This window comes from Tympanuchus pallidicinctus, unplaced genomic scaffold (assembly GCF_026119805.1).
Source record: "Tympanuchus pallidicinctus isolate F22 unplaced genomic scaffold, pur_lepc_1.0 scaffold3, whole genome shotgun sequence".
In the NCBI taxonomy this organism is placed as follows: Eukaryota; Metazoa; Chordata; class Aves; order Galliformes; family Phasianidae; genus Tympanuchus; species Tympanuchus pallidicinctus.
In genome coordinates this window covers 16,248,383-16,268,209 of record NW_026294747.1, presented here as the reverse complement: position 1 = coordinate 16,268,209, position 19,827 = coordinate 16,248,383, and the positions used below count along the sequence as shown (strand labels likewise).

General features: G+C 65.3%; 7 protein-coding genes across 25 annotated transcripts; 4 read left to right on the top strand and 3 right to left on the bottom strand.

Moving 5' to 3' along the window:
- Positions 1–1,141: 1,141 nt before the first annotated feature.
- Positions 1,142–4,910, top strand: RTN4RL2 (reticulon 4 receptor like 2). Its single transcript, XM_052693027.1, has 3 exons — positions 1,142–1,391; positions 2,877–3,361; positions 4,019–4,910. The coding sequence occupies exons 1-3, from the start codon at positions 1,358–1,360 to the stop codon at positions 4,748–4,750; spliced, it is 1,251 nt and encodes a 416-aa protein (XP_052548987.1). The 5' UTR covers positions 1,142–1,357; the 3' UTR covers positions 4,751–4,910.
- Positions 4,911–5,863: 953 nt separating this feature from the next.
- On the bottom strand, positions 5,864–6,447 carry TIMM10 (translocase of inner mitochondrial membrane 10). Its single transcript, XM_052693046.1, has 2 exons — positions 6,305–6,447; positions 5,864–6,120 (listed from the first exon to the last, which is right to left on the bottom strand). The coding sequence occupies exons 1-2, from the start codon at positions 6,373–6,375 to the stop codon at positions 5,919–5,921; spliced, it is 273 nt and encodes a 90-aa protein (XP_052549006.1). The 5' UTR covers positions 6,376–6,447; the 3' UTR covers positions 5,864–5,918.
- Positions 6,448–6,583: 136 nt separating this feature from the next.
- On the top strand, positions 6,584–10,464 carry SMTNL1 (smoothelin like 1). 17 transcript variants are annotated; one of them, XM_052692986.1, is made up of 10 exons: positions 6,590–7,264; positions 7,719–8,024; positions 8,055–8,104; positions 8,141–8,218; positions 8,249–8,602; positions 8,825–9,002; positions 9,386–9,560; positions 9,842–9,944; positions 10,026–10,177; positions 10,252–10,464. In XM_052692986.1, the coding sequence occupies exons 1-10, from the start codon at positions 6,910–6,912 to the stop codon at positions 10,394–10,396; spliced, it is 1,896 nt and encodes a 631-aa protein (XP_052548946.1). In that variant the 5' UTR covers positions 6,590–6,909; the 3' UTR covers positions 10,397–10,464. The 17 variants fall into 17 exon arrangements, with proteins under 17 accessions (XP_052548954.1, XP_052548950.1, XP_052548955.1 ...); XM_052692996.1 differs by adding an exon at positions 9,270–9,303 and having other exon boundaries at positions 6,592–7,264; positions 8,055–8,218; positions 9,423–9,560; XM_052692985.1 differs by having other exon boundaries at positions 7,719–8,104.
- A 42-nt stretch (positions 10,465–10,506) lies between these two features.
- Positions 10,507–11,862, bottom strand: UBE2L6 (ubiquitin conjugating enzyme E2 L6). The gene is made up of 4 exons (XM_052693039.1): positions 11,767–11,862; positions 11,269–11,358; positions 10,794–10,980; positions 10,507–10,726 (listed from the first exon to the last, which is right to left on the bottom strand). Exons 1-4 carry the CDS (start codon positions 11,785–11,787, stop codon positions 10,563–10,565), a joined length of 462 nt encoding a protein of 153 aa, XP_052548999.1. The 5' UTR covers positions 11,788–11,862; the 3' UTR covers positions 10,507–10,562.
- On the top strand, positions 11,541–15,154 carry SERPING1 (serpin family G member 1). Of its 2 annotated transcripts, none has more exons than XM_052693010.1 (8): positions 11,541–11,564; positions 12,364–12,433; positions 12,511–13,009; positions 13,095–13,232; positions 13,304–13,507; positions 13,655–13,797; positions 13,972–14,191; positions 14,550–15,154. In XM_052693010.1, the coding sequence occupies exons 2-8, from the start codon at positions 12,374–12,376 to the stop codon at positions 14,798–14,800; spliced, it is 1,515 nt and encodes a 504-aa protein (XP_052548970.1). In that variant the 5' UTR covers positions 11,541–11,564; positions 12,364–12,373; the 3' UTR covers positions 14,801–15,154. The 2 variants fall into 2 exon arrangements, with proteins under 2 accessions (XP_052548970.1, XP_052548969.1); XM_052693009.1 differs by lacking the exon at positions 11,541–11,564 and adding an exon at positions 11,975–12,178.
- A 106-nt stretch (positions 15,155–15,260) lies between these two features.
- On the bottom strand, positions 15,261–17,380 carry YPEL4 (yippee like 4). Of its 2 annotated transcripts, none has more exons than XM_052693040.1 (5): positions 16,888–17,380; positions 16,449–16,781; positions 16,049–16,092; positions 15,812–15,920; positions 15,261–15,556 (listed from the first exon to the last, which is right to left on the bottom strand). In XM_052693040.1, the coding sequence occupies exons 2-5, from the start codon at positions 16,638–16,640 to the stop codon at positions 15,467–15,469; spliced, it is 435 nt and encodes a 144-aa protein (XP_052549000.1). In that variant the 5' UTR covers positions 16,641–16,781; positions 16,888–17,380; the 3' UTR covers positions 15,261–15,466. The 2 variants fall into 2 exon arrangements, with proteins under 2 accessions (XP_052549000.1, XP_052549001.1); XM_052693041.1 differs by having other exon boundaries at positions 15,812–15,937; positions 16,888–16,975.
- An 81-nt stretch (positions 17,381–17,461) lies between these two features.
- On the top strand, positions 17,462–19,737 carry CLP1 (cleavage factor polyribonucleotide kinase subunit 1). The gene is made up of 2 exons (XM_052693013.1): positions 17,462–18,224; positions 18,871–19,737. Exons 1-2 carry the CDS (start codon positions 17,619–17,621, stop codon positions 19,540–19,542), a joined length of 1,278 nt encoding a protein of 425 aa, XP_052548973.1. The 5' UTR covers positions 17,462–17,618; the 3' UTR covers positions 19,543–19,737.
- The last annotated feature ends 90 nt before the right edge of the window (positions 19,738–19,827 follow it).

The following is a 19,827-nucleotide window of genomic DNA, read 5'->3' as shown; positions in this document are numbered from 1 at the left end:
CACCCAACCCTACACCTGCTCAACATCTGCTCATCATTTGGCCTTCACTCTTCACTGCCGCCCTCACCCAACCCATGCCTTCACCCCCACCTCCCCATCCATCATTCCTTTTTTTCCATCCATCCATCTCTCTTCCACCACCCTCCACCACCCTTGCTCCCATCTCATCGCCCATCTCTTTCCACCCGCATCTTGGTGCCATTGCCTTCCTAGGACCTGCCAGGGGCTCAAGGGTCTGTCCCACACCCCCCACACCATACCCCGGGTGGGTGGATGCAAGTAAAGGACCAACGCTGGAGGTGCCCAGCGCCAGAGGCCCCAGCACCTCTGTCACTTTGCCCAGACCCATTGGACCCATAGAATAGGGACAGCTATGGCACAGTGGGACCGAGGAACATCGCGGGGGACAGCGAGCGGATGGCGGCCCCTGAGTCAGCCCCGTGCCGCCCGCAACGCCCACCGCTCCCCGCCAGCGTCTGTCTCTCCAGCTTGTGATATTTCGCTCGCCGGGAGCCGCGCCGGAGACGGCACCGCAAACACGGCGGGTGCCAGATTGTGCCGCCGCAGCCTGGCACGGCCACGCGAGCCTCTCCCCACCCGCGCTCCGTGGGCTCCCCGCGCCGCCGCTCCCTCCGCGGAGACCCCCCGCCCCCCGCCCCGAGCCCAGCACCGCGGACAGCGCCCGCTCCGGCACCGCGGACAGCGTCGCGGTCCCGCGTGGGTGAGGGGCGAGGGGTGCCGCCGCGGCGCCCACTCGCGATCGCCCCTCTGTCCCATCCACGGGCACGAACGCCCCTGCCGAGGTGTCCGCCACCCGCGAGGACACAGCAACCCCGCGAGGGTCCAGACATGCAAGGAGGGCTTCCCCGCAGCTCGCTCCCCCGGGCTCACGGCCCCACGCGCGAGTCCTCGCGTCCCCAGTGGGAGCTGCTAGGAGGTCTCGCGTCCTCTGCGAGACGCTCCGCCGGTCCCTGGGGACGCGCTGCGGGGCGTCCCCGTGGGTAGACCTCGTTCCCACGCATTCCGCAGGAGCGCCGCGATCCTCCGTGGAGTTCCCCCACGCGCGGAGCGGGACGGCCCGGCCCGGCCGAGGAAGGGTTAAGCGGCGGGACCGGCGGCGAGGGGCGGAGCGCGGCCGCCCCGGGATAAGGCGCGGCGCCGGGCAGGGCTCAGCCCCTCCGGGAGCCGCGGGTAGAGCCGAGCCGAGCCCACCCGTGCCATGCCCCGGGGCGGCGGCTGCCGCTCCTCCTCCCGGCGGCGCAGCGGGGGGTAAGGGGCGCGCACCCCCCCCAACCCCGGCACCGGCCATGAGCCGACGTGCAGCGGGCAGCGCCTGAGCGCCCGGCCCGGTCCCGCCATGCGGCCCCCGACGGCTCGGGACCTGCCCCGAGGTAGGCGTGGGGCGGGCCGGGGGCACGGCCCCGAGACCCCCCCGCGGCGGGACGGGGCGGGGCGGGGGTCCCGGCACCCGCGGCGCTGCCTTCGGGACGCAGCGGCTGCCCCGGGGCAGCGCACAGAGCGCTGCGGGGTTAACGGGGAGCGCGGTGCGGGGTGCGCGCTGCCCTCGGGGCGCACAGTGCGGCGCAAAGGGTGCGCGGTGCCACAAAGCCCCGCGGGTGGATGCTCCATAGGGTCGCTGCAGCGGGGCAAAGGGGAAGCGGGGACGGTGCGGGGCGCTGTAGGAGGTGTGGGGGGGGGGGGAGGAGGGGTGGAGCCGGCAGCGGGACCCTGCGAGTGGGGGGGCGGTTGCGCGGGGAGCGGAGCCCGGGAGCCGGTGACTTCAGCTCCGAACTGAGTCAGCCCGCGGCGAGGGGGAGTGACAGATGGGGCGCGGGAGGGGGGCGCCGGGGGGGCGCACGCCGGCACGGGGCGCCGGGGGAGGGGGGCGGCGCCGAGCAGCTGCGCCGGACGCCTCCGTGCGTCCCCCCCCCATCCCCATCCCCGCCGCCGAGCATCGGGGGGGGCCGCCTCCCTCCCTCCGCAGCGGGCCGTGGAGCCCGAGCCAGGCCGGGCTGAATTATGGATGAGGCGCTCGGGTTGCAGCGCAGGGCACTGGGAAGGCGGAGGGGGGGGGGGGGGAAGAGATGAGGAAGAAAGAAGGGGGGGGGGCGGGGGCGCGAACACCCGGAGCGGCGGCGGCGCGTGTCACCGGGGAGCGCGTCAGCCCGCGCCCACGCGCGCACCGCCCCGCACGTGGCCGCGGCACGCGCGCACGTGGCTCCGCCCCGCCCCGCTGTCGGGGACGCGCGTGGGGGGCGCAGCCTTCCCCCTCCCTCCCTTGAGGGGGTCCCATGGGAGTACGGCCCCAGGGGGACACGGGGAGATCACAAGGGGCAAAGCCATGGAAGCTCTTTGGAGTGCAAATCCCCGTGAGGTGCTGGACCCTACGGGGTGGGTAGTGTCATGTGGGGCGTGTGTGGCCCCGGAGGGCTACCGTGGGATCCTGGCCTTATAGGATAGGCATGGCCGTGTTGAATGGTGCATTCCCCTACTGGCTTCTTGCGGGATCTTTGACCTTATGTCGTAGCCCTAGTGGTCCCTAGGAGAGAGTGACTACATGGGATGTATGTGACCCTGTAGAGCTCTTGGAATGCCTGACCTTAAGGGATGGCCATGGCCATGACCATATGGGGTGGACATAGCCCTGTAGAGCTCCCGGAGCTCCTGGCTGCGTGGTATGGGAACAGCCAGGTGGGATGAGGCTGGTTCCGGGGGGGGTTCCTAGAGCCTGGTGGCAGCCAGTACCCCTTGGGGTGCTCTCCATGGGGTTGCTGGGGAGGGCCCTGTGTGGGGCGGTGGGTGCATGGGGCTGGGCCAGGGATGCAGGGGCAATGCCCCAGGTCGAGCCTCGGGCTGACGCCCCGCTGTGCCCGCAGGCGGGCACCTGGCGGCCCTGCTGCTGGCAGCGCTGGCGTGGGTGCCCGGTGGGTCGCCCGCCTGCCCCGCGCTCTGCACCTGCTACGTCTCGCCGCCCACCGTCAGCTGCCAGGCCAACAACTTCTCCTCGGTGCCCGCGGGGCTCCCGCCTGGCGCCCGCCGCCTCTTCCTGCAGAACAACGTCATCAGGGCGCTGCGGGCGGGCACCTTCGGGCCCAGCACTGTCACCCTCTGGCTCTACTCCAACAACATCTCCTCCATCCAGCCGGGCACTTTCCGCCACCTGCCCGCCCTCGAGGAGCTCGACCTGGGTGACAACCCGCACCTCCGTGTCTTGGCACCTGATACCTTCCATGGCCTCCGGCGCCTCCAGGCCCTGCACCTCTACCGGTGCCAGCTGGCCAGCCTGCCCAGCGCCATCTTCCGTGGCCTCCACAGCCTCCAGTACCTCTACCTGCAGGAGAACGGGCTGCTCTACCTCCAGGTCTGACATGGGCTGGACTGGGTCCTCAGACAGCCCTGTGTGGCAGGGCTATGGGGTGTCCCTGGGGAGAATATGGGGGATGCCACTGAGGTGCAGTGGTGGGCAGTGCTTGCAGGCATGGGCGCGGGACACATCTCAGACAGCAACAGTGCAGGGTGGTGGGTGGTATTCAAGGTGCAGAGACACAGGGCAGTGCGGTGGCCATGAGGCAGAGACATGAAAGAAGCTCTGGTTATACCCATGGAAGAGGTGATGCCCATGGGGTGATGCCCATGGGGCAAGGAAAGGATGATACTGTGGAGCAGGACCGTAAGGCAGGGAGATGTATGCTGCCTGTGGAGCAGGGGCATGAGGCAAGGTGGTGATACCTGTCATACAGAAGAGCTCTTGGTGATGATACCCTTGAGGTCAGGATACGGGGCAGGGTGATGGGTGGCACCAGAAAGATGGGGGCATGGCGGAGGACTCTTGGCACTGTCTGTCCAACAGAGCGATGGACAGTGACGGCGTTAGGGCAGAGGTCAGGGTGACATCCATGAGTTACAGAGGTGATACAGGGCGTTAGGTGGCAATATGGAGTTGGGATGGCGATCAAGGTGCTGGGTTATGCCTGCAGGGATGGGATCACCCACCCGGTCCCTCACCTGCTCCCCACAGGACGATCTCTTTGCCGATTTGGCCAACCTGAGCCATCTCTTCCTGCACGGCAACCGGCTGCGAGCTCTGTCCGAGGGCGTTTTCCGTGGGCTGCCCAGCCTGGACCGCCTGCTGCTGCACGCCAACCGCCTGGCCACCGTGCACCGCCGCGCCTTCCACGGCCTGGCCCGCCTCACCATCCTCTACCTGTTCAACAACAGCCTGGTGGCTCTGCCCGGGGACCCGCTGGCTGCGCTGCCCGCCCTGCAGTTCCTCCGCCTCAACGCCAACCCATGGGCCTGCGACTGCCGTGCGCGCCCGCTCTGGGCCTGGTTTCGCCGCACTCGCGTCTCCAGCTCGCCCGTGCCCTGCGCCAGCCCCCCTCACCGCCGTGGCACCGACCTGCGGCAGCTGCGGCCCCGTGACTTCGATGGCTGCCCCGAGGAGGACGAGGAGGAGGACGAAGGCAAAGATGAGGATGACAGCGACGGGGGTGGTGGTGGCGGCGGGGCGGTGGCCGTGGTGGGCACCCCCGGGCGGGCGCTAGGCCGCCCCGGCACCCTGCCTGCCGCACCGCCTTCCGCCTTCTATCGCGACGGGCTGCCGCCTCACGACCTGCGGGGCTCCCAGCCCCGGCCACCCCCTCCATCCCGTGACTCCCGCGGCCCCCCCGGGGACACCCCTGTGGCTGCGGCCCCCCGCCCGGCCCCCACCCTACTGTCCCTGCTGGGCCTGCTCCTACCCCATCTCTGAGCCCCACCGGGGGGCCTCTGGACCCCTCTCAGGTCCTCCCGAGGTGCTCGGGGACAGGAGGTGTCCCCAGGACTCTGCTCCCACCCGTCCCGAGTGAAAAGAACCCACGCAGGCACCGCGCGGTTGGGAATTCTTTATTAAAAATGGTCTTATTTTGGGAGCGTGGGGCCCGGCGGCTGCGGAGCTGGCTTTCCAGGTCACGGCGCTTTTTCCTCGTGAAATATTGATGGCCCCGGCACCGCTGCTGCTGGCTGCAGGGCCCCAGGGCGCACGCACCGCTCGCTGCGGCACCGATGGACGGACACACAGACGTTACACCCGGCAACGCCACCCCGTTGTCACGCCTGCAGCACCTCACACACCCCCTGTTTGCACGACAGGCACACGGTGGGGCGTAATGCGACCCACGAGCTGTGAGGACAGCGAGTGTGCGCACAGCCTGACCCACTTCCAGCCAGCCCCGGGGACGCGCCGGCACAGGCGCACTGCATGTGTACAGATGGATGGACACACAGTGCCCACCCCCAGGCCGGGGTCTCTCTGGGTGTTCCTATTTAGCAACCCTGTGCAGGTCTTCCTTGCCCGGTGTCCCTGCACGCGTGCGTATCTGTATGCGCAGCTCCAGGGTTGCCTCCATCCATGTGTCTCCCCCTACGTGTCCCTGTGTGGGTGTCTCTGTGTGGTCCCTTTCCAGGGGTGGAAAGGGCATTGTCCCTCTCCAGCTGTCCATACCAGATATCCTTATGTGATTGTCCCAGTAACAGTCCCTATAGAGGTGTGGTGTTTTCTCACTGTCCCATCTGCAAGTGTTCCTTTGTGGCCATTTCTCCAGGTATTCCCCAGTGTCCTCCCAGCAAGCTCTCTCTGAGGGGCACAGCCCTGTCCCGACCCCATAAGGGATAAGGAAGGTCCCAGCCTATCTCTGAGGCTGACGTGGGCATGGCAGGCAGCTCAGGGTGCCCCCCTCCAGGAGATGCATATGGCAGCCGGGCCCCATGCAAGGCTGTCCCAGCAGCACACCCAGTGTTAGGGAACACGAGCAGGTTAGTGGGGCAGCCCCTGACACAGCACCACAAATGGGTTTGGGGGGGTCCAGGGAAGCAGACAACTGGCCCAGAGCCTCCAGTTTATTGGTGTGGTGGGAAGGGGGGGGTCTGAAAGGAAGGGCTCAGGCGGTGCCAGTGCCCTGCTGCATGCGCTTGAGGAGCTCCTCATCCTGCAGCGACAGCTCCGTCAGCTTCTTGCCCATCCGCTCGTGGACATCCAGGTACTTGGCCACACAGCGGTCCAGGCACACGCTCTCGCCCTTCGACAGCTCCGCCTCCTTGTAGTGGGGGGGCACGCATTTGAGGTGGCACGCCTGCGTCATCCTGCAGGGCAACACTGTCACACCCCAACAGTTCTGCCCGGCACCCACAGTACCCTCCCCATCCCCAGCATCTGCAAAGCCCCCGCTGCCTCCATCCGCGACACCCCCCCCGCCTCTCGCACTCCCAGAACCTCCCGCCCACGGGCACTCCCCCGGGCCCCGCCCCGGCCCCTCACGCCGCGCACCGGTTGTACATGTCGGCCATCATGTCCACCTCCAGCTCGGCCGCCAGCTGCTGGGCCCGCAGCGGGTCCATGGCGCTCCCGGACCGGGCTCCCGCAGGATGCACGTGTGACGCGCGCTTCCGCCCACACGCTCAGCCGCTCCGCCCCGCCGCCGGTTTCGACCAATAGGACACGGGTGGGGGCGGGACAGCAGCGAGTCCCCGGCGCTGATAGGACCCGGGGGGGGGGGGGGCGGGGTGGCGAGGAGCGCGGCGCAGAGTGGAGCGGCCGCGCGCTTTGGCCGCAATTCGCCCCAAAGGGGTGGGAGCAGAAGCGGCAATGGGCGGGGACAGCCGAGCTGGGGGCACGGCCTGTAGCGGGTCCGGCCCGGCCCCCGCGTGACCTCCGCGTGTCCCCGTGGATCTGCCGGCACGTCTCTGCCCTCGTGTGTCGGTGCCTGCTATGCGTCTGTGTTCCCGTGCCCCTCTGTGTGATCATGTCTCTTATTTTCCCCCAAGTGTCTCCCTTGGATCAGTGTACCTCGTGTTCCTCATGTCACCGTTCTCTACCATATATAAGTGTCCCTCGTGTTCCTTCGTGTCTCACGCGTGTCACCCATCTCCTCCATGTGCCTGTCTCTCGTGTCCCCCCCCTTGCGTCCCTCCATGTCCCCTTGTGCGCTTGTGTTTCTCATATCCCCCCCACCTGTGACGCCTCCAAGTCCCCCTGTGCCCCCATGTGCACGTGTCCCCCCGTGTCCTACGTGTACCCGAGGTCTCACCTTCCCCCATGTCCCTGTGTCCCCCTTGTGCCCGTGCCATCCTGCAGTCCCCCGTCCCCAGGCCCCGCCCGGCCTCCCACGCCCCCCCCCGTCCCCTCCCCTCCCCGCGGTGCCCCCCTCCGGCCCCCGGCCCGCCCCGTCAACGCTGACTGAAGGCGGCACCTGCGGCAGTCACACGGCCGCGGGGCGAGCGGAGCGCGGTGAGCCGGGCTGCGGGGCGCCGGAGGGGTGTGGGGGGCGTCGCGGTTTGGGGATGGGAAACGAGGATAGGACGGGATGGGGGGGAGGGAGGGGGCTCGGAGTTGAGAATAGGGAGCGGGTTGTGGAATTGGGACTGAGCTGGAGAAGCTGGGAGGGGGCAGGAGAGAAATCAGAATGGGGAATGGGTTGGGTTGGGGTGTGCAGGGGGGCAGGAGGGGCTGGGGATGGGACAGGGGAGTGGGGAGTGGCTTGGGGTGAATGGGATGGGCTGAGGGGTGGCAGAGAGGGGTCTGGGATACACAATAGGGATGGGATGGGGACTGGGGGCTGTGTTGGGGTGGCTGGGCTGGGCGGGCAGGAGGAACACTGAGGGGCAGAGGAAGGGCAATGAGATTGCGTGGGGTAGAGGCACGGGATGAAGGCACAGTGGACACCTCAGTGACAGCCCTGCAGCCCACAGTAGGAGCATGGAGTCCCCAGCAAGTGGTGGAGCCCCCGCCCCGAGTGACACAGCCCTGGGTGACGTCGCACAGACATCAACAGGGCCCACAGAGGGGACGGTTGGGGGGGACAGCAGGGAAAGCATGGCACAGGAGGGGCAGGGGGAGGCTAGCAGAGCTGAAGGAGGGGCTGGGGGGGAAGCTGCAGGGGATGTGGGGAGTGAGGGCAAGGGGGAGGCAGCAGAGAATGCTGGGAGTGAGGCTAAGGTAGAAGCAGCGAAGGATTATGGGAGTGATGCTAAGGGGGAGGTAACAGGGAGTGCTGGGAGTGAGGCCAACATAATGGGAGATGCTGGTAGTGAGGCTAAAGAGGAGGATGCAAGGGATGCTGGGAGTGAGGTTAAGGGGGGGGCTGCAAAGGATGCTGGGAGTGAGGCTGAGGAGGCTGCAAAGGATGCTGAGAGCAAAGCTAAGGAGGAGGCTGCAAAGGATGCTGGGAGCAAGGATAAGGAGGTTGCAAAGGATGCTGGGAGTGAGGATAAGGAGGTTGCAAAGGATGCTGGGAGCGAGGCTAAGGGGGAGGCTGCAAAGGATGCTGGGAGCGAAGCTAAGGGGGAGGCTGCAAAGGATGCTGGGAGCGAGGCTAAGGGGGAGGCTGCAAAGGATGCTGGGAGCGAGGTTAAGGGGGAGGCTGCAAAGGATGCTGGGAATGAAGCCAAGGCAGCAGGGGTTTCTGGGAGCGAGGCTGAGATTGCAGAGGATGCTGGCAAGGAGCCCGCAGCAGGGCAGGCTGCTGAGCATGAGGCTGAAGGGCAGGCCAGAGGCAGCGCAGTGCCACAGGAGGAGGCCGAGCCCGGGCCCAGGCCGGAGGCAGCGGGCAGCACCCAAGGCCGGCAGGTGAGAGGGGGCACGACTGGGGTGACACTGCCAGGGGCTGGGTACTGGGTACTGGGTGGCACTGGTGGGGTGGGGGTGGCACCGCTGTGGGTTGAGTGGCACAGTTGGGGCTGGGGGTGGCACAGGGTACGGGTGGGTTGGAGTGTAAAGTGGCGGCAGCGGGATGGATGGCAGCAGTGAGATGATGGTACAGCTGTGCAGCCACCATGTCTGTGTCCACAGGAGCCCACCTGGCTGCAGGATGAGGATGATGAGCTGTGGCCTGAGTTCCCCCCCTGCTCGCCCACGGAGGGGGCCGCCAGCCCCACCACCCCACTCTCCCCTACCTCCCCTGTGTCTCCCACGTTCCCCGTATCTCCCACATCCCCTTCGCCTCCTGTGTCCCCCACATCTCCCACAGGTAAGGGCTACAGTGGGCACAGGAATCCCCTTCCAGGGCAGGGGAGGCAGGAAGGGGAATGGGATGAGGAATGGGGGGCGCGGTGGGCCCTCTCCCAGAGTCCACTTACAGATCCCCATATACTCTGTAGAGTCCCTCTGTTCTCCGTCCCATTTTCCCCATTTGGGACTCCCTGCAGTGCCCCCAGGCACTATGGCTGCCCCAGGGAGGTAGTTTTATTCTGGATGCCCCCTTTCATCCTACTGACTCCTCTGTTCTCCCCTGCAGCTGGTAGCACTGAGGGCTCAGGAGGTAGTGAGAGGTGAGAACAGAAGAGCAACCAGCACTGGGGCTGCCCCATAGCCCTGCCCCGCTGCTGGCATCCCCATACCCTGTTCTCATAGGTGATATCCACAGTGGTGACCCTATCCCTGCTCACAGCCACCACTCCTGTGTTCCCAGTGGTGTGTCTGCAGTGGGGCCACGAGGACGGGTGCCCCCCCGGGTGGCATCTGTGGGGCGGCCACGAGTGAGCAGCCGGGCATATGGACGGAGTGCCATCCTGGAGAAGTTTGGGGGGTGAGTGGGGCCTGGGGAGGTCAGGGTGCGATTAGGACAGTGGGGAGGCCAGGGGACAATGGGAGGCAGTGGAGGAACATGGTCAGTGGGGTGGCTGGAGGGCATGGGGCGCTGGGGGGAATGGGAAAGCCAAGGGACAATGAGAGATATGGGACAGTGGACAGCTGGGGGCATGGGGCAATGGGGGGACATTGAGAGGGAGATGGGACACTGAGGATAGCGCTGCCCAGTGGTGAGCCCCTGGGGAATATGCACCAATGGGATCACTGACTTGGCTACAGGGCAGCCACAGGCCCAGCCCCACACCTGAAGCGTGTGGGGGCCACGGGCTCAGTGAAGGCCATGCTGCTGGAGTGGTGCCGCGCCAGGACACGTGGCTACCAGGTGAGTACTGGGGGACAGGAGGCTGGCAGAGGGCCAGCAGTGTCCTGATCCCTCCCCCTTCCTGCTTATCCACCCACACAGCATGTGGACATCCAGAACTTCTCAGGGAGCTGGAGCAGCGGCCTGGCCTTCTGCGCCCTCATCCACAGCTTCTTCCCCGATGCCTTTGACTATGGCAGCCTGGAGCCCCAGGACCGCCGGCGTAACTTCACCCTGGCCTTCAGCACCGCAGAGTGAGTGTGTTCCTGTCCTCATCCCTATGCCCATGTCCACCTGTGGGGCAGCCCTGGTGATGCCAGTCCTGCAGGGAGCGTGTCGACTGTGCCCAGCTGCTGGAGGTGGAAGACATGCTGCGGCTGACGGTGCCAGACGCCAAGTGCATCTATACCTACGTGCAGGAGCTGTACCGCAGCTTGGTGGCCAAGGGGCTAGTGAAGACCAAGAAGCGCTGAGGCCCTGCCAGCCCCATTCCCCACTTTGTCCCCCAGCCCCTAGAAGTAAAGGTTTGCAGTGCCATGCCGTGGTGCCTCATCTCTCGTGTGGACAGCATCCTGCAGAGGGATCACGGGATTGAAGTGGGAGCTTTATGTACAGGACAAGTGGCACTGAGGTGGGGGCTCAGGGCCCGGAGGTGTGAGGGCGCGGCTCGGCATAGCGACGGGTGTGCTCCTCTGCCTGGTGCAGGAAGGCCTCAGGCCTCTCGCTCAGCTCACGGGCCAGCTCAGGGCGCAGCACCCGCTCGGTGCTGGGGTTGTCGAGCAGCAGCAGCAGGTCCTGCAGCACTGTGGGACATGGGAGGCATCAGCAAGGGTGCTTGCCGTGCCCCCCACCCCAGCCCCTAGCACCCACCATGCGTGGCACAGGTGATGGGCTCCCACTTCTCGGGGGAAGTGAGGGGCTGACACACGGTGCCATCGCAGCCCACGCCGGGGTGATGGATGCTGGTGAGAAGCTTGACACGAGGAGGCACAAGGGGGTGATGTGGGGAGAAGGCCAGCTCGAAACGAAAGGCACCCGCGTTGTAGGGGGGATTGTTCTGCAGCGGCATTGAGAGTGCTTCAGCCTCCAGCTGCCCTACAGGGGCACACCCCCCCTGGCTGCCCTGCCCCATGCCCTCCCCCAGAGTGAGTCCCTCCACGTCCCTGTCCCACCCTGCACGATGCCTCCTAGGGAAGCCCCCCAAGCTTGCCCCAGCAAGGACTCCCTCCATGTCCCCAGGGCACCCCCCACGACCCCTGGGACCTCCCTGTGCCCCTGTACCCTTCCCATCCCCCTTCCCCCAAGGACGCCCCATCGCCCCGTGCCCCAGCCCCCTCGTGCCCACAGGCAGCAGCAGTCCCCTCCAGCGCAGCACGTCACGGTCCACCAAGTGCAGGTCGCGGACGCCGCCCCAGCGCCGCACCTCCTCCAGCTCCTGCGGGCGGGCTCTGGTTAGGGGGCGGGGCCTCAGCGAGGACACGCCTCCAGGCTCAGCCCCGGGGCGGGGCGGTCCGTGGTCCCCTCCAATGGGCTGCGCCAACCACCCGGCCACGCCCCCAAACGGCCGGTCTCACCCTTCGCTACACGCCGCCTCTCCGCGCGGTCCCCGTCGGGGAAACGAAAGCGGAACCGCCGCACAGGGTGCTGCGCGCCCCGCTGTTGGCATCCGTTCCCGTCGCACGGCGCTACCCGTGCACGTGCACGCGCCCCCCGCCCCGAGTACTGCCGCCCCCACCGGGTCTCCGCGCCCCGACCCGCTCACGATCCCGCTGCCCCGGTCCGGCCCCCCAGGCTGGGTGCCGATAGCGGGGTGTCCCCTCCGCTGACCCCGCGCCCCACGCACCATAGCGAGCCGCCTGCTCATGGTCACCGATGTCCGGGGCCCGGTGCCGCCGCTGCTGGGTGGGACGCCCAGGGGCCGCTCCGCTCTTTCTGGGAGGGGCGGGGCGAGAGGCTGCGGCCCCTCCCCGAGGGCAGAGCGGGTGGGGGGGGCAGGTTGGGCGGTGAGAGCCATGGCGATGGGGGGGCAGGTCCTCCAGCGCGGGGCGGGACGCAGGGCTGGGCCGTATGGTGCCGGGAGCCGCGCTTCAGCCGGGGGCCCCCGCCAAGCCTGGCCCCCAGGCACCTTCCGGCTGATTTACGGGAAGCCTCTATGGCCTCCCGCCCTCCTTAATCTTTAACCAGGCAGGCCTGGCTCCGGCCAGTTTCCCCCTGCGGCCGGCCGGACTCTTGGGGAGCGACTAGACGGGCACCAGGTGGGCCCGGGGTGCTGCCCCTCCATCACACGGGGTGGGTGGGGGTGTCGCGCAGGGAGCACCTGGTGCTGAGGATGTGTAGTTTGTGGGTGTGGGGAACGGGATGCTGAGTGCCAAGGGGTGTTGGGAGTGAATGGGGGTTACTGGGTGTCCAGCTGATACTTTGACCAATGCTTGCCCACCAGGTTGCTCACCATGAAGCTCTGCCTGCTGCTGGTGTGCCTGGTGGCCACAGTCACAGCCACTGTCACCCCGGTAAGCGTGGCACGGGGACGTGGACTCCCTGCAGCCAGGTGCCCCCTGCCCACCCTCACCGGTGTCCCCCTGCCCAGGTGTCCATGCCGGATACCACTCCTTCCAGAAGGATGAAGCTAATCAGACTGCAGCCAGCACGCATGGTGATCCTACGTCCCACCACAAGCCCATCAGGGGACACAGGGACACCAACCCAGCCTGTGTCCAGTTCCGCGTGGGAACCCAGCCTGGATGCTGTGTTGGAGGCCTTGCAACCTCTGGGCCCTGCGGAATTTGTGGCAGCACCCAAGGAGCCTGACACTGCTGCTGGCGGGAGCACGACCACATCTGAGCCTGGGACCACCACGGGTCCCCCCAGCAGCCCTCCAGGTGCAGTCACCCCACCGTGCCCTGGGGACGAAGAGCCAAGTGAGACCTGCAGAGCACCAACGAGGGAGCAGAAGGAGGAGGTGGCCAAGGCACTGGGCACTTTTGCCCTACGCTTCTACCAGCACATGGCAGAGTCTGCCAAACCCGACACCAACCTGCTCTTCTCCCCCCTCAACGTGGCCCTAGGGCTGTCACACCTCCTGCTGGGTGAGGGGGTCTCCATGGGGTGCAGCCCATACACCCACAGCCTTCCCGGCTGCCAGGCCCCTCTAAGCCTCACCATTGCCCTCAGGTGCCCGCGGTGAGACCCAGCAGCGCCTGGCTGCCATCCTGGGGTACCGGCCAGGGCTGACCTGCGTGCACGGCGCCCTGCAGCAGCTTGCCAACGTGCCAGGGCTGCTCTCTGCCACAGAGATCTTCCACCACCCAGGTAAGACAGACACTAGCAGGGAGGAACAGTGGGGTGGGCAAGGGGGTGACATCATCCATACTACCATGCAGACCTGCACCTCCGACCCCGCTTCTTGAATGAGTCATGGCAATTCTACAAGGCCAGGCCACGCGAGCTGAGTGGTAACGAGAGCCTGGACTTGCAACGCATCAATGAATGGGTGCACAAGGCCACACGCGGGCTTGTGCCCCATCTGCTGTCTCAGCTGCCTGATGAGCCTCGCCTAGTGCTGCTCAGTGCTGTCCACTTCCAGGGTATGGCACAGCTCCCAGGGTGTATCCAGGATCTGCCCTGAGATCCACCTTGGGAGCCACCTTGGGATCTACCAACCTCCATTTCTCCATCCCCTGGTGGCCCTCAGCCCCACAACACCCCACCCCATGGGCACTGTGTCCCTGCAGCCCGGTGGCAAAAGCCATTCAAGACCAAGCATACGATGCTGCTGCCCTTCATGCGCCATGGGCACCTGCCAGTGGATGTGCTCACCATGACCAGCAAGAAGTACCCTGTGGCATCCTTCACAGACTCCCACCTGCAGGTCCAGGTACTGCGTCCTTGTGCTTGTGGAGCATGATGTCACAGCATGATGTCATTGCTGTGGCATGGAAGGGACGTGTCAGGTGGTGATGTCATCCCTGGAGCACTGATGGGAAGCCAGGCTATGGCATCGCTCCCATGGCACTGAATGAGGACGCCAGGCTATGATGTCACACTGCAGGTGGGGCGGCTGGAGCTTAGTGGGGGGCTGAGCTTGGTGGTACTGGTGCCACGGGGACCTCCAGAGGCCCTGGAGGCTGTGGAGCGAGCGCTGGACCCCCCCACCTTCCTGGCACTGCTGCAGAGGGCAGCCAACACCCCCACGCGCCCTACTACCGTGGCCCTGCCACGCCTGCACCTCGACCTCGCCATGGATGTGGTGGCCAATGTGCATGACATGGGTAAGGCATCCCCCCATCCCTGCCTGTGCTGGAGTGATGTCACCTACTGCACATAAGTTGACAGATGATGACATCACTCCCTGCAGTAAGTCACCTGCACCTTTCCCCTGCAACTTCAGTGCCCCCAGTGACATCAGTGTCCCCCGTGTTTCCGGTGTTTTCGTATACCTGTGTCCATTGATTCTCTGGCAGCCCCAGTGGCTCCAGTATCCTCCATGTCCCCTATATCCCTTTGTATCCCCTGCTGTTTGCCATTCCCCATTTGTTCCTGGTGTCCTTTGGTTTCCCCTTGTTCCCAATGCTCCCACCCCCTGCTGTCTCCATGCCACGGCAATGGCACTGTGTCTGGTTGCTGCAGACTTTGGGCTGTTCCTGGATGCGGAGCTGTGTGGGCTGGCACGGGGCCCGGAGGTGGCAGTGGATGCAGTGCAACACCGGGCTGTGCTGACGCTGGACGAGAAAGGTGTGGAGGCAGCGGGTGCCATGGCCACCTCGGTGGCCCGCACGGCTCTGCAGCTAGAGGCTTTGCAGCCCTTCCTCTTCGTGCTCTGGGATGAAGGCAATGCCATCCCCCTCTTCATGGGACGCCTTAGTGACCCCCAGGCCTGATGCCTGCCCCTTCCTTCACTCCATTTCTTCCCTCCCTCCTCTTGTCCCTATCTGCCTTCTCTTCTTCCTCCTTCCACTTCTCTCTCCCTCTTCCCATTCCTCCCTCCCTGCTTCTGTATATCTTCTCACCCTCTCCTCCTCCCTTCCTTCCCTCTTCACTCCATCTTTCCCTCTTCCAACAACCACTCAGTCACATCTTTTTCTCCTTTCTCCCTCCCACACCTCTGCCCAAATCCTCCCACACCTCCCAAATCCTCTGCCCCCATTGGGTGCTCCTGGCCCCCCAGCAGCTCCTGTGCCTCTGTTTTCTCCATCAGCTCTTGGTCTGAGGCCCCAATAAAAGCTCTGAGTCACTGACTGGCTCCTGTTGGAGGGGGAACACTATTGCTGCTGGTGTGCCAGCTGCTGTCCCCCTGGCATTGCCACCTCCCCCTGGCACTCCAAAGTGACACTTGACACCTTCCTACAAAAATCTTTTATTCCACTAGAAAAGCTGCCCGCAGCCTCTGTGTGCTGGTAACAGGCCCCATGCCCTCACCCCAGCAGGTGGCACAGGCTGGCATGGGGTGCCCTCCCTGGAGAGCAAAGTGGGGAGGGCCCATGTCAGTTGTCCAATGCCAGGTGCCTGCCAGGGTAGGTGCCATTGTGGTGTCCCTCCCATGCTGCTCAATCCCAGCCGTTCTCCTTGACCATGTGCGACATCTCGATGATGAACTTCCCCTCCTTGTACTTCTGGCTGCTCTCGAACGCCTGCTCCTGTGGGGATGGCAGCCTGAGCCCTCTCAGGGCCCAGGTCACAGGACATGTGCTATGGATTTGGGGTCCCAGGGCAACTATTGTGGGTTTGGGGTGCCTGCACAGTGGGCTGCAGCAGGGCTTTGGATAACCAAGTGGGATTTGCGGTGCCGTGGGCTCAGAGTGCCCATATTATGTCTTTGGGATGCCCAGGCCAAGGGATTGGGGTGCCAGTGTGATGCCCAATCCCAGGTTGGGGGTGCCAGGGGCACTCACGTATTTCCAGCCCAGGGTGGTTTTGCAGTTCTCGCAGAAGATGTCAGCCACAGAGTGAAGCCCAGTGAGCAGCAGGCGCTGTTCGGCCGGGCCACAGCCCACATTAACCCTGCACCAGACAGGGTGCTGTGGGCACGTCTGGGGAAGTTCCTTCAACCTTCTCCAAGACAAGTGATAGTGATGATAGCTCACCCCACTCCCCCCTCCCAGCATCCCATCCCCCACCGCAGTACTCACACCGAGTTGAACAGGTAGGCACGGCCATGGCTGCCCTGGAAGGACTGCAGGGACACAGCGTGACTCAACCCAGCGTCCTCTGTGCCTCCCTCACTCCCCTCCTCCATCACCACCATGCCACCGCAGGGAAAGACTTTCTATCATGGGGACACTGTGGGGAGCATGGGCACAGGGGGATACCTGGCACTCTCAGGACACCATGGAGGTGACACTGCAGAGGGGATGCTGTGGAGGAGGAGACAGCATGGGGGGACAGCATAGAGGGGACAACGCAGAAAGGACAGACACAACTACCCTGGGGACACCCTGGGGAGACCCTCACTATTTCCCAGGGACAGCGCAGAGGGGAAGATGGCTACACCAGGGCCCCGGGGAGGTGACGCGGGCGCAGAGGGGGCACCTTGGAGATGAGCTCCTCGTGCCTGGCCAGGTGTGCACGGCAGTGTACGCAGCTGTAGGTGCGGTGGGAGCGCGGTAGGTAGCTGTGAAAGGTCCGGGGAGGCAGACGAGTGGTGGCAGGGACCCGGTGGCGGCGGGCGGGGAGAACGGCCGGTGGCAGGGCCCCGGGGGGCCGCGGGGGTGCGGGGGGCATGGTGCAGCCCCCGCACAGCCGCTCGCAGGGAAAGAAGCAGCGCAGCAGCGTGCTGAGAGCCGTTGTCCCTCCGGGACGGGGGGTGGAGCGCGGCTGCCCAAGGGTCCTCCGGACGAGAAGCGGGCGGTAAGGGGGGGCGGCCTGCGAATGGTTAAGCGGAATGGGGTGAGGAGGGGGCAGCGCCGTGCCTCCCGGCACCGCTGTAGTTCCCCCCCCCCCCCCCCTCCCCTCGCGTCCTTCCGCTCACCGCCAGCCGTTGTCCCCGCTGCCGCTGTCCCCGGTGCCGGTGCCGGTGCGGGGCGGGGGCGCCAGGCGGCCGCGGAGGGGGTGGGGGGGAAGGGAGGGGAGCGCCGCACGCCCGGGGACTGCATCACGGCGCCGTGACTCATTGCTCGACGTCACCGCCCGCACCCCGCGCCGAGACGTCACCGCCCGGCAGCACTACGTCACCGCTGCCCCCGGCACCGAGCTGCGGGCGCTCTATCGGCTCCCGCGCGCTGCCGAGGGACCCCGGGGCGGCTGCAGCGAGGCCGGGGCCGGAGGGGAGCGCAGCTCGCGGCGTGCCCGTGGCACGTAGCGGGGCCGGGGGCAGTGAAAGGGGGAGAGGCCATGGCCACGGTGCCCCAGTAGGTGCTGTGCAGATGAGACGCGGACGAACACCGGGAAGCACGGGGAGCGGCACGCCGCAGCAGGCCCCGACTGCATCTCCCAGCAGGCCCCGCGCGGCTGCCACGGCAACGCCCCACGCGCTCCCGCTGATGGAGCGGGCGTGCGGGCCGCGCTCTGACCTCACCTCCGGCGTTTGCCTGACGTTACTTCCGTCGCGCTCCGTGACGTAACGGAAACGCGACAGCCCTGCCAGAGTCCCGGTAGGCTCGCGGAACGGCTGTAGGTGCTGTCAGGTACTGACGGTTGCCAGGCCCCGGGCTCAGGGTCCAGCCCTACCGCGGTGGGCGGTAGGATCGGGCCGGGCCCGCGATGGCGGACGATGGCGGTGATGAGAAGAAGCAGGTGGCGAAGTTCGAGCTGGAGCGGGAGACAGAGCTGCGTTTCGAAGTGGAGGCCTCGCAGACGGTGCAGATGGAGCTGCTCACCGGCATGGCTGAGGTGTTTGGCACCGAGCTGACCCGCAACAAGAAGTTCACCTTTGACGCTGGTGCAAAGGTGGCCGTCTTCACCTGGCACGGCTGCACCGTGCAGCTCAGTGGGCGCACCGAGGTGGCATATGTCTCCAAGGACACTCCCATGCTGCTCTACCTCAACACTCACACGGCCCTGGAGCAGATGCGGAGGCAGGCAGAGCGCGAGGACGAGCGGGGGCCCCGTGTCATGGTGGTGGGCCCCACCGACGTGGGCAAGTCGACTGTGTGCCGCCTGCTGCTGAATTATGCTGTACGCCTGGGGCGCCGGCCCACCTTTGTGGAGCTGGACGTGGGTCAGGGCTCCGTCTCCATCCCTGGCACCATGGGTGCCCTCTACATCGAGCGGCCGGCTGATGTGGAGGAGGGCTTCTCCCTGCAAGCTCCGCTGGTCTACCACTTTGGCTCCACCACACCTGGCACAAACATCAAGCTTTACAACAAGGTGAGTGCATGGAGTCCCTATCATCTTGTGGTTGGCCCTGCTTGGAGCAGGGTGGAGCCTCCAAGGAGTCCTGCCTGCCCCTGTGAGTTAGGGATTGCCCATCTAGTCCTATTGTTCTATAAAACCATGGTGCAATACTGAGTTAAGCACTGAGGTCCAACAAAAACATGAAGAGTAAAAAGCTGGCCCAAATGCCTCGTGTCCTCTGCCTGCAGTTTGGTGATGGCTAGAAGCCCCTTTTTTGGCTGAAGGTTGCCCTCAGCCCCATGCTTGTCCTTGTCCTGTCTGTGGGACATGGGGGAGTAGCTCTGCTGATGTGGTAAGCAGTCATTCAGTGCTGAAGCTGTCCATAAAGCACGTTAAATGCCCTCATGGACAGCTTCAGCACTGAATGTGGCTGCTGCCCCTTTATGACTATCACTGAGAAGTGGGCAAGGAAGGATTTCAGCTTAAGTGGCTTCCCATGGCCCAGGCATTGTCTCTGCCTCTTAGCACTAAATAAGCCTGCTGAGTGAGTTAGGAGCATTGCCTGTCATTGGACAGGTCCTCATCACATGGCCTCCAGCTGTGTTGATGTCTTTTGGGAACAGAAACATCCCTCTCAACCCCATGTACTTTATCCTCATGTCCCAATATCTGCCTGCAGATCACATCCCGCCTGGCTGATGTCTTCAACCAGCGATGTGAAGTGAACCGCCGTGCATCGGTCAGTGGCTGCGTCATCAACACATGCGGCTGGGTGAAGGGCTCGGGCTACCAGGCTCTGGTGCATGCTGCCTCAGCTTTTGAGGTAGATGTGGTGGTGGTGCTGGACCAGGAGCGGCTCTACAACGAGCTTAAGAGGGACCTGCCCCACTTTGTGCGCACTGTTTTGCTCCCCAAATCTGGAGGGGTGGTGGAGCGCTCCAAGGACTTCCGGCGGGAGTGCCGAGATGACCGCATCAGGGAATATTTCTATGGCTTCCGGGGCTGCTTCTACCCCCACGCCTTTGACGTCAAATTCTCTGATGTTAAGATCTACAAGGTAGGGGCTCCCACCATCCCTGACTCCTGCCTGCCACTGGGCATGTCGCAGGAAGACAACCAGTTGAAGCTGGTGCCGGTGACGCCAGGGCGGGACATGGTGCACCACCTGCTGAGCGTCAGCATGGCCGACAGCCCCGATGACAACATCTCAGAGACCAGCGTGGCTGGCTTCATTGTGGTCACTGGGGTAGACCTGGAACGCCAGGTGTTCACTGTGCTCTCGCCTGCCCCTCGCCCACTTCCAAAGAACTTCCTTCTCATCATGGACATCCGCTTCATGGACCTGAAGTAGCTCCAGCAGGGATGGGGCAGGGAGTCCTGGGCAGAGGGGACACATGGGGATGTCCATGCGTGTAGCCCAGCGCTTGCTTTGCCCAGCAGCTTTCAGGCCCTGGGTCTGTGCCCTTGTGCCAGCGGCACAGGAGGCTGCCTCTCGTTTTTATCTTTTTGTAAAGTCTGTTATTAAATCTCACTGCCCTTTGGCTCCGTGGTGCTTCCTGCTTTTTGTCTCGGCTGCAGGATGGAGGGATTGGCCCCGGGTGCTGACCACCCACCCCCGTGGATGCTGCACAGGAAC

Excerpts from the sequence above, each read along its gene's own strand:
- RTN4RL2 (XM_052693027.1), top strand. The coding sequence starts at position 1,358 with ATGCGGCCCCCGACGGCTCGGGACCTGCCCCGAG. Across the intron at positions 1,392-2,876 it reads GGCTCGGGACCTGCCCCGAG|GCGGGCACCTGGCGGCCCTG; the intron begins GTAGGCGTGGGG and ends CTGTGCCCGCAG. Across the intron at positions 3,362-4,018 it reads ACGGGCTGCTCTACCTCCAG|GACGATCTCTTTGCCGATTT; the intron begins GTCTGACATGGG and ends TGCTCCCCACAG.
- TIMM10 (XM_052693046.1), bottom strand. The coding sequence starts at position 6,375 with ATGGACCCGCTGCGGGCCCAGCAGCTGGCGGCCGAGCTGGAGGTGGAC. Across the intron at positions 6,121-6,304 it reads ATGGCCGACATGTACAACCG|GATGACGCAGGCGTGCCACC; the intron begins GTGCGCGGCGTG and ends GTTGCCCTGCAG.
- SMTNL1 (XM_052692979.1), top strand. The coding sequence starts at position 6,910 with ATGTGCCTGTCTCTCGTGTCCCCCCCCTTGCGTCCCTCCATGTCCCCT. Across the intron at positions 8,603-8,824 it reads GCAGCACCCAAGGCCGGCAG|GAGCCCACCTGGCTGCAGGA; the intron begins GTGAGAGGGGGC and ends CTGTGTCCACAG. Across the intron at positions 9,561-9,841 it reads ATCCTGGAGAAGTTTGGGGG|GGCAGCCACAGGCCCAGCCC; the intron begins GTGAGTGGGGCC and ends ACTTGGCTACAG.
- UBE2L6 (XM_052693039.1), bottom strand. The coding sequence starts at position 11,787 with ATGAGCAGGCGGCTCGCTATG. Across the intron at positions 11,359-11,766 it reads TGAGCAGGCGGCTCGCTATG|GAGCTGGAGGAGGTGCGGCG; the intron begins GTGCGTGGGGCG and ends GCCCGCCCGCAG. Across the intron at positions 10,727-10,793 it reads CATCACCTGTGCCACGCATG|TGCTGCAGGACCTGCTGCTG; the intron begins GTGGGTGCTAGG and ends CATGTCCCACAG.
- SERPING1 (XM_052693010.1), top strand. The coding sequence starts at position 12,374 with ATGAAGCTCTGCCTGCTGCTGGTGTGCCTGGTGGCCACAGTCACAGCC. Across the intron at positions 13,798-13,971 it reads ACTCCCACCTGCAGGTCCAG|GTGGGGCGGCTGGAGCTTAG; the intron begins GTACTGCGTCCT and ends GTCACACTGCAG. Across the intron at positions 14,192-14,549 it reads GGCCAATGTGCATGACATGG|ACTTTGGGCTGTTCCTGGAT; the intron begins GTAAGGCATCCC and ends TGGTTGCTGCAG.
- YPEL4 (XM_052693041.1), bottom strand. The coding sequence starts at position 16,640 with ATGCCCCCCGCACCCCCGCGGCCCCCCGGGGCCCTGCCACCGGCCGTT. Across the intron at positions 16,093-16,448 it reads ACGAGGAGCTCATCTCCAAG|TCCTTCCAGGGCAGCCATGG; the intron begins GTGCCCCCTCTG and ends GTGTCCCTGCAG. Across the intron at positions 15,557-15,811 it reads CCACCCTGGGCTGGAAATAC|GAGCAGGCGTTCGAGAGCAG; the intron begins GTGAGTGCCCCT and ends CCATCCCCACAG.
- CLP1 (XM_052693013.1), top strand. The coding sequence starts at position 17,619 with ATGGCGGACGATGGCGGTGATGAGAAGAAGCAGGTGGCGAAGTTCGAG. Across the intron at positions 18,225-18,870 it reads ACATCAAGCTTTACAACAAG|ATCACATCCCGCCTGGCTGA; the intron begins GTGAGTGCATGG and ends ATCTGCCTGCAG.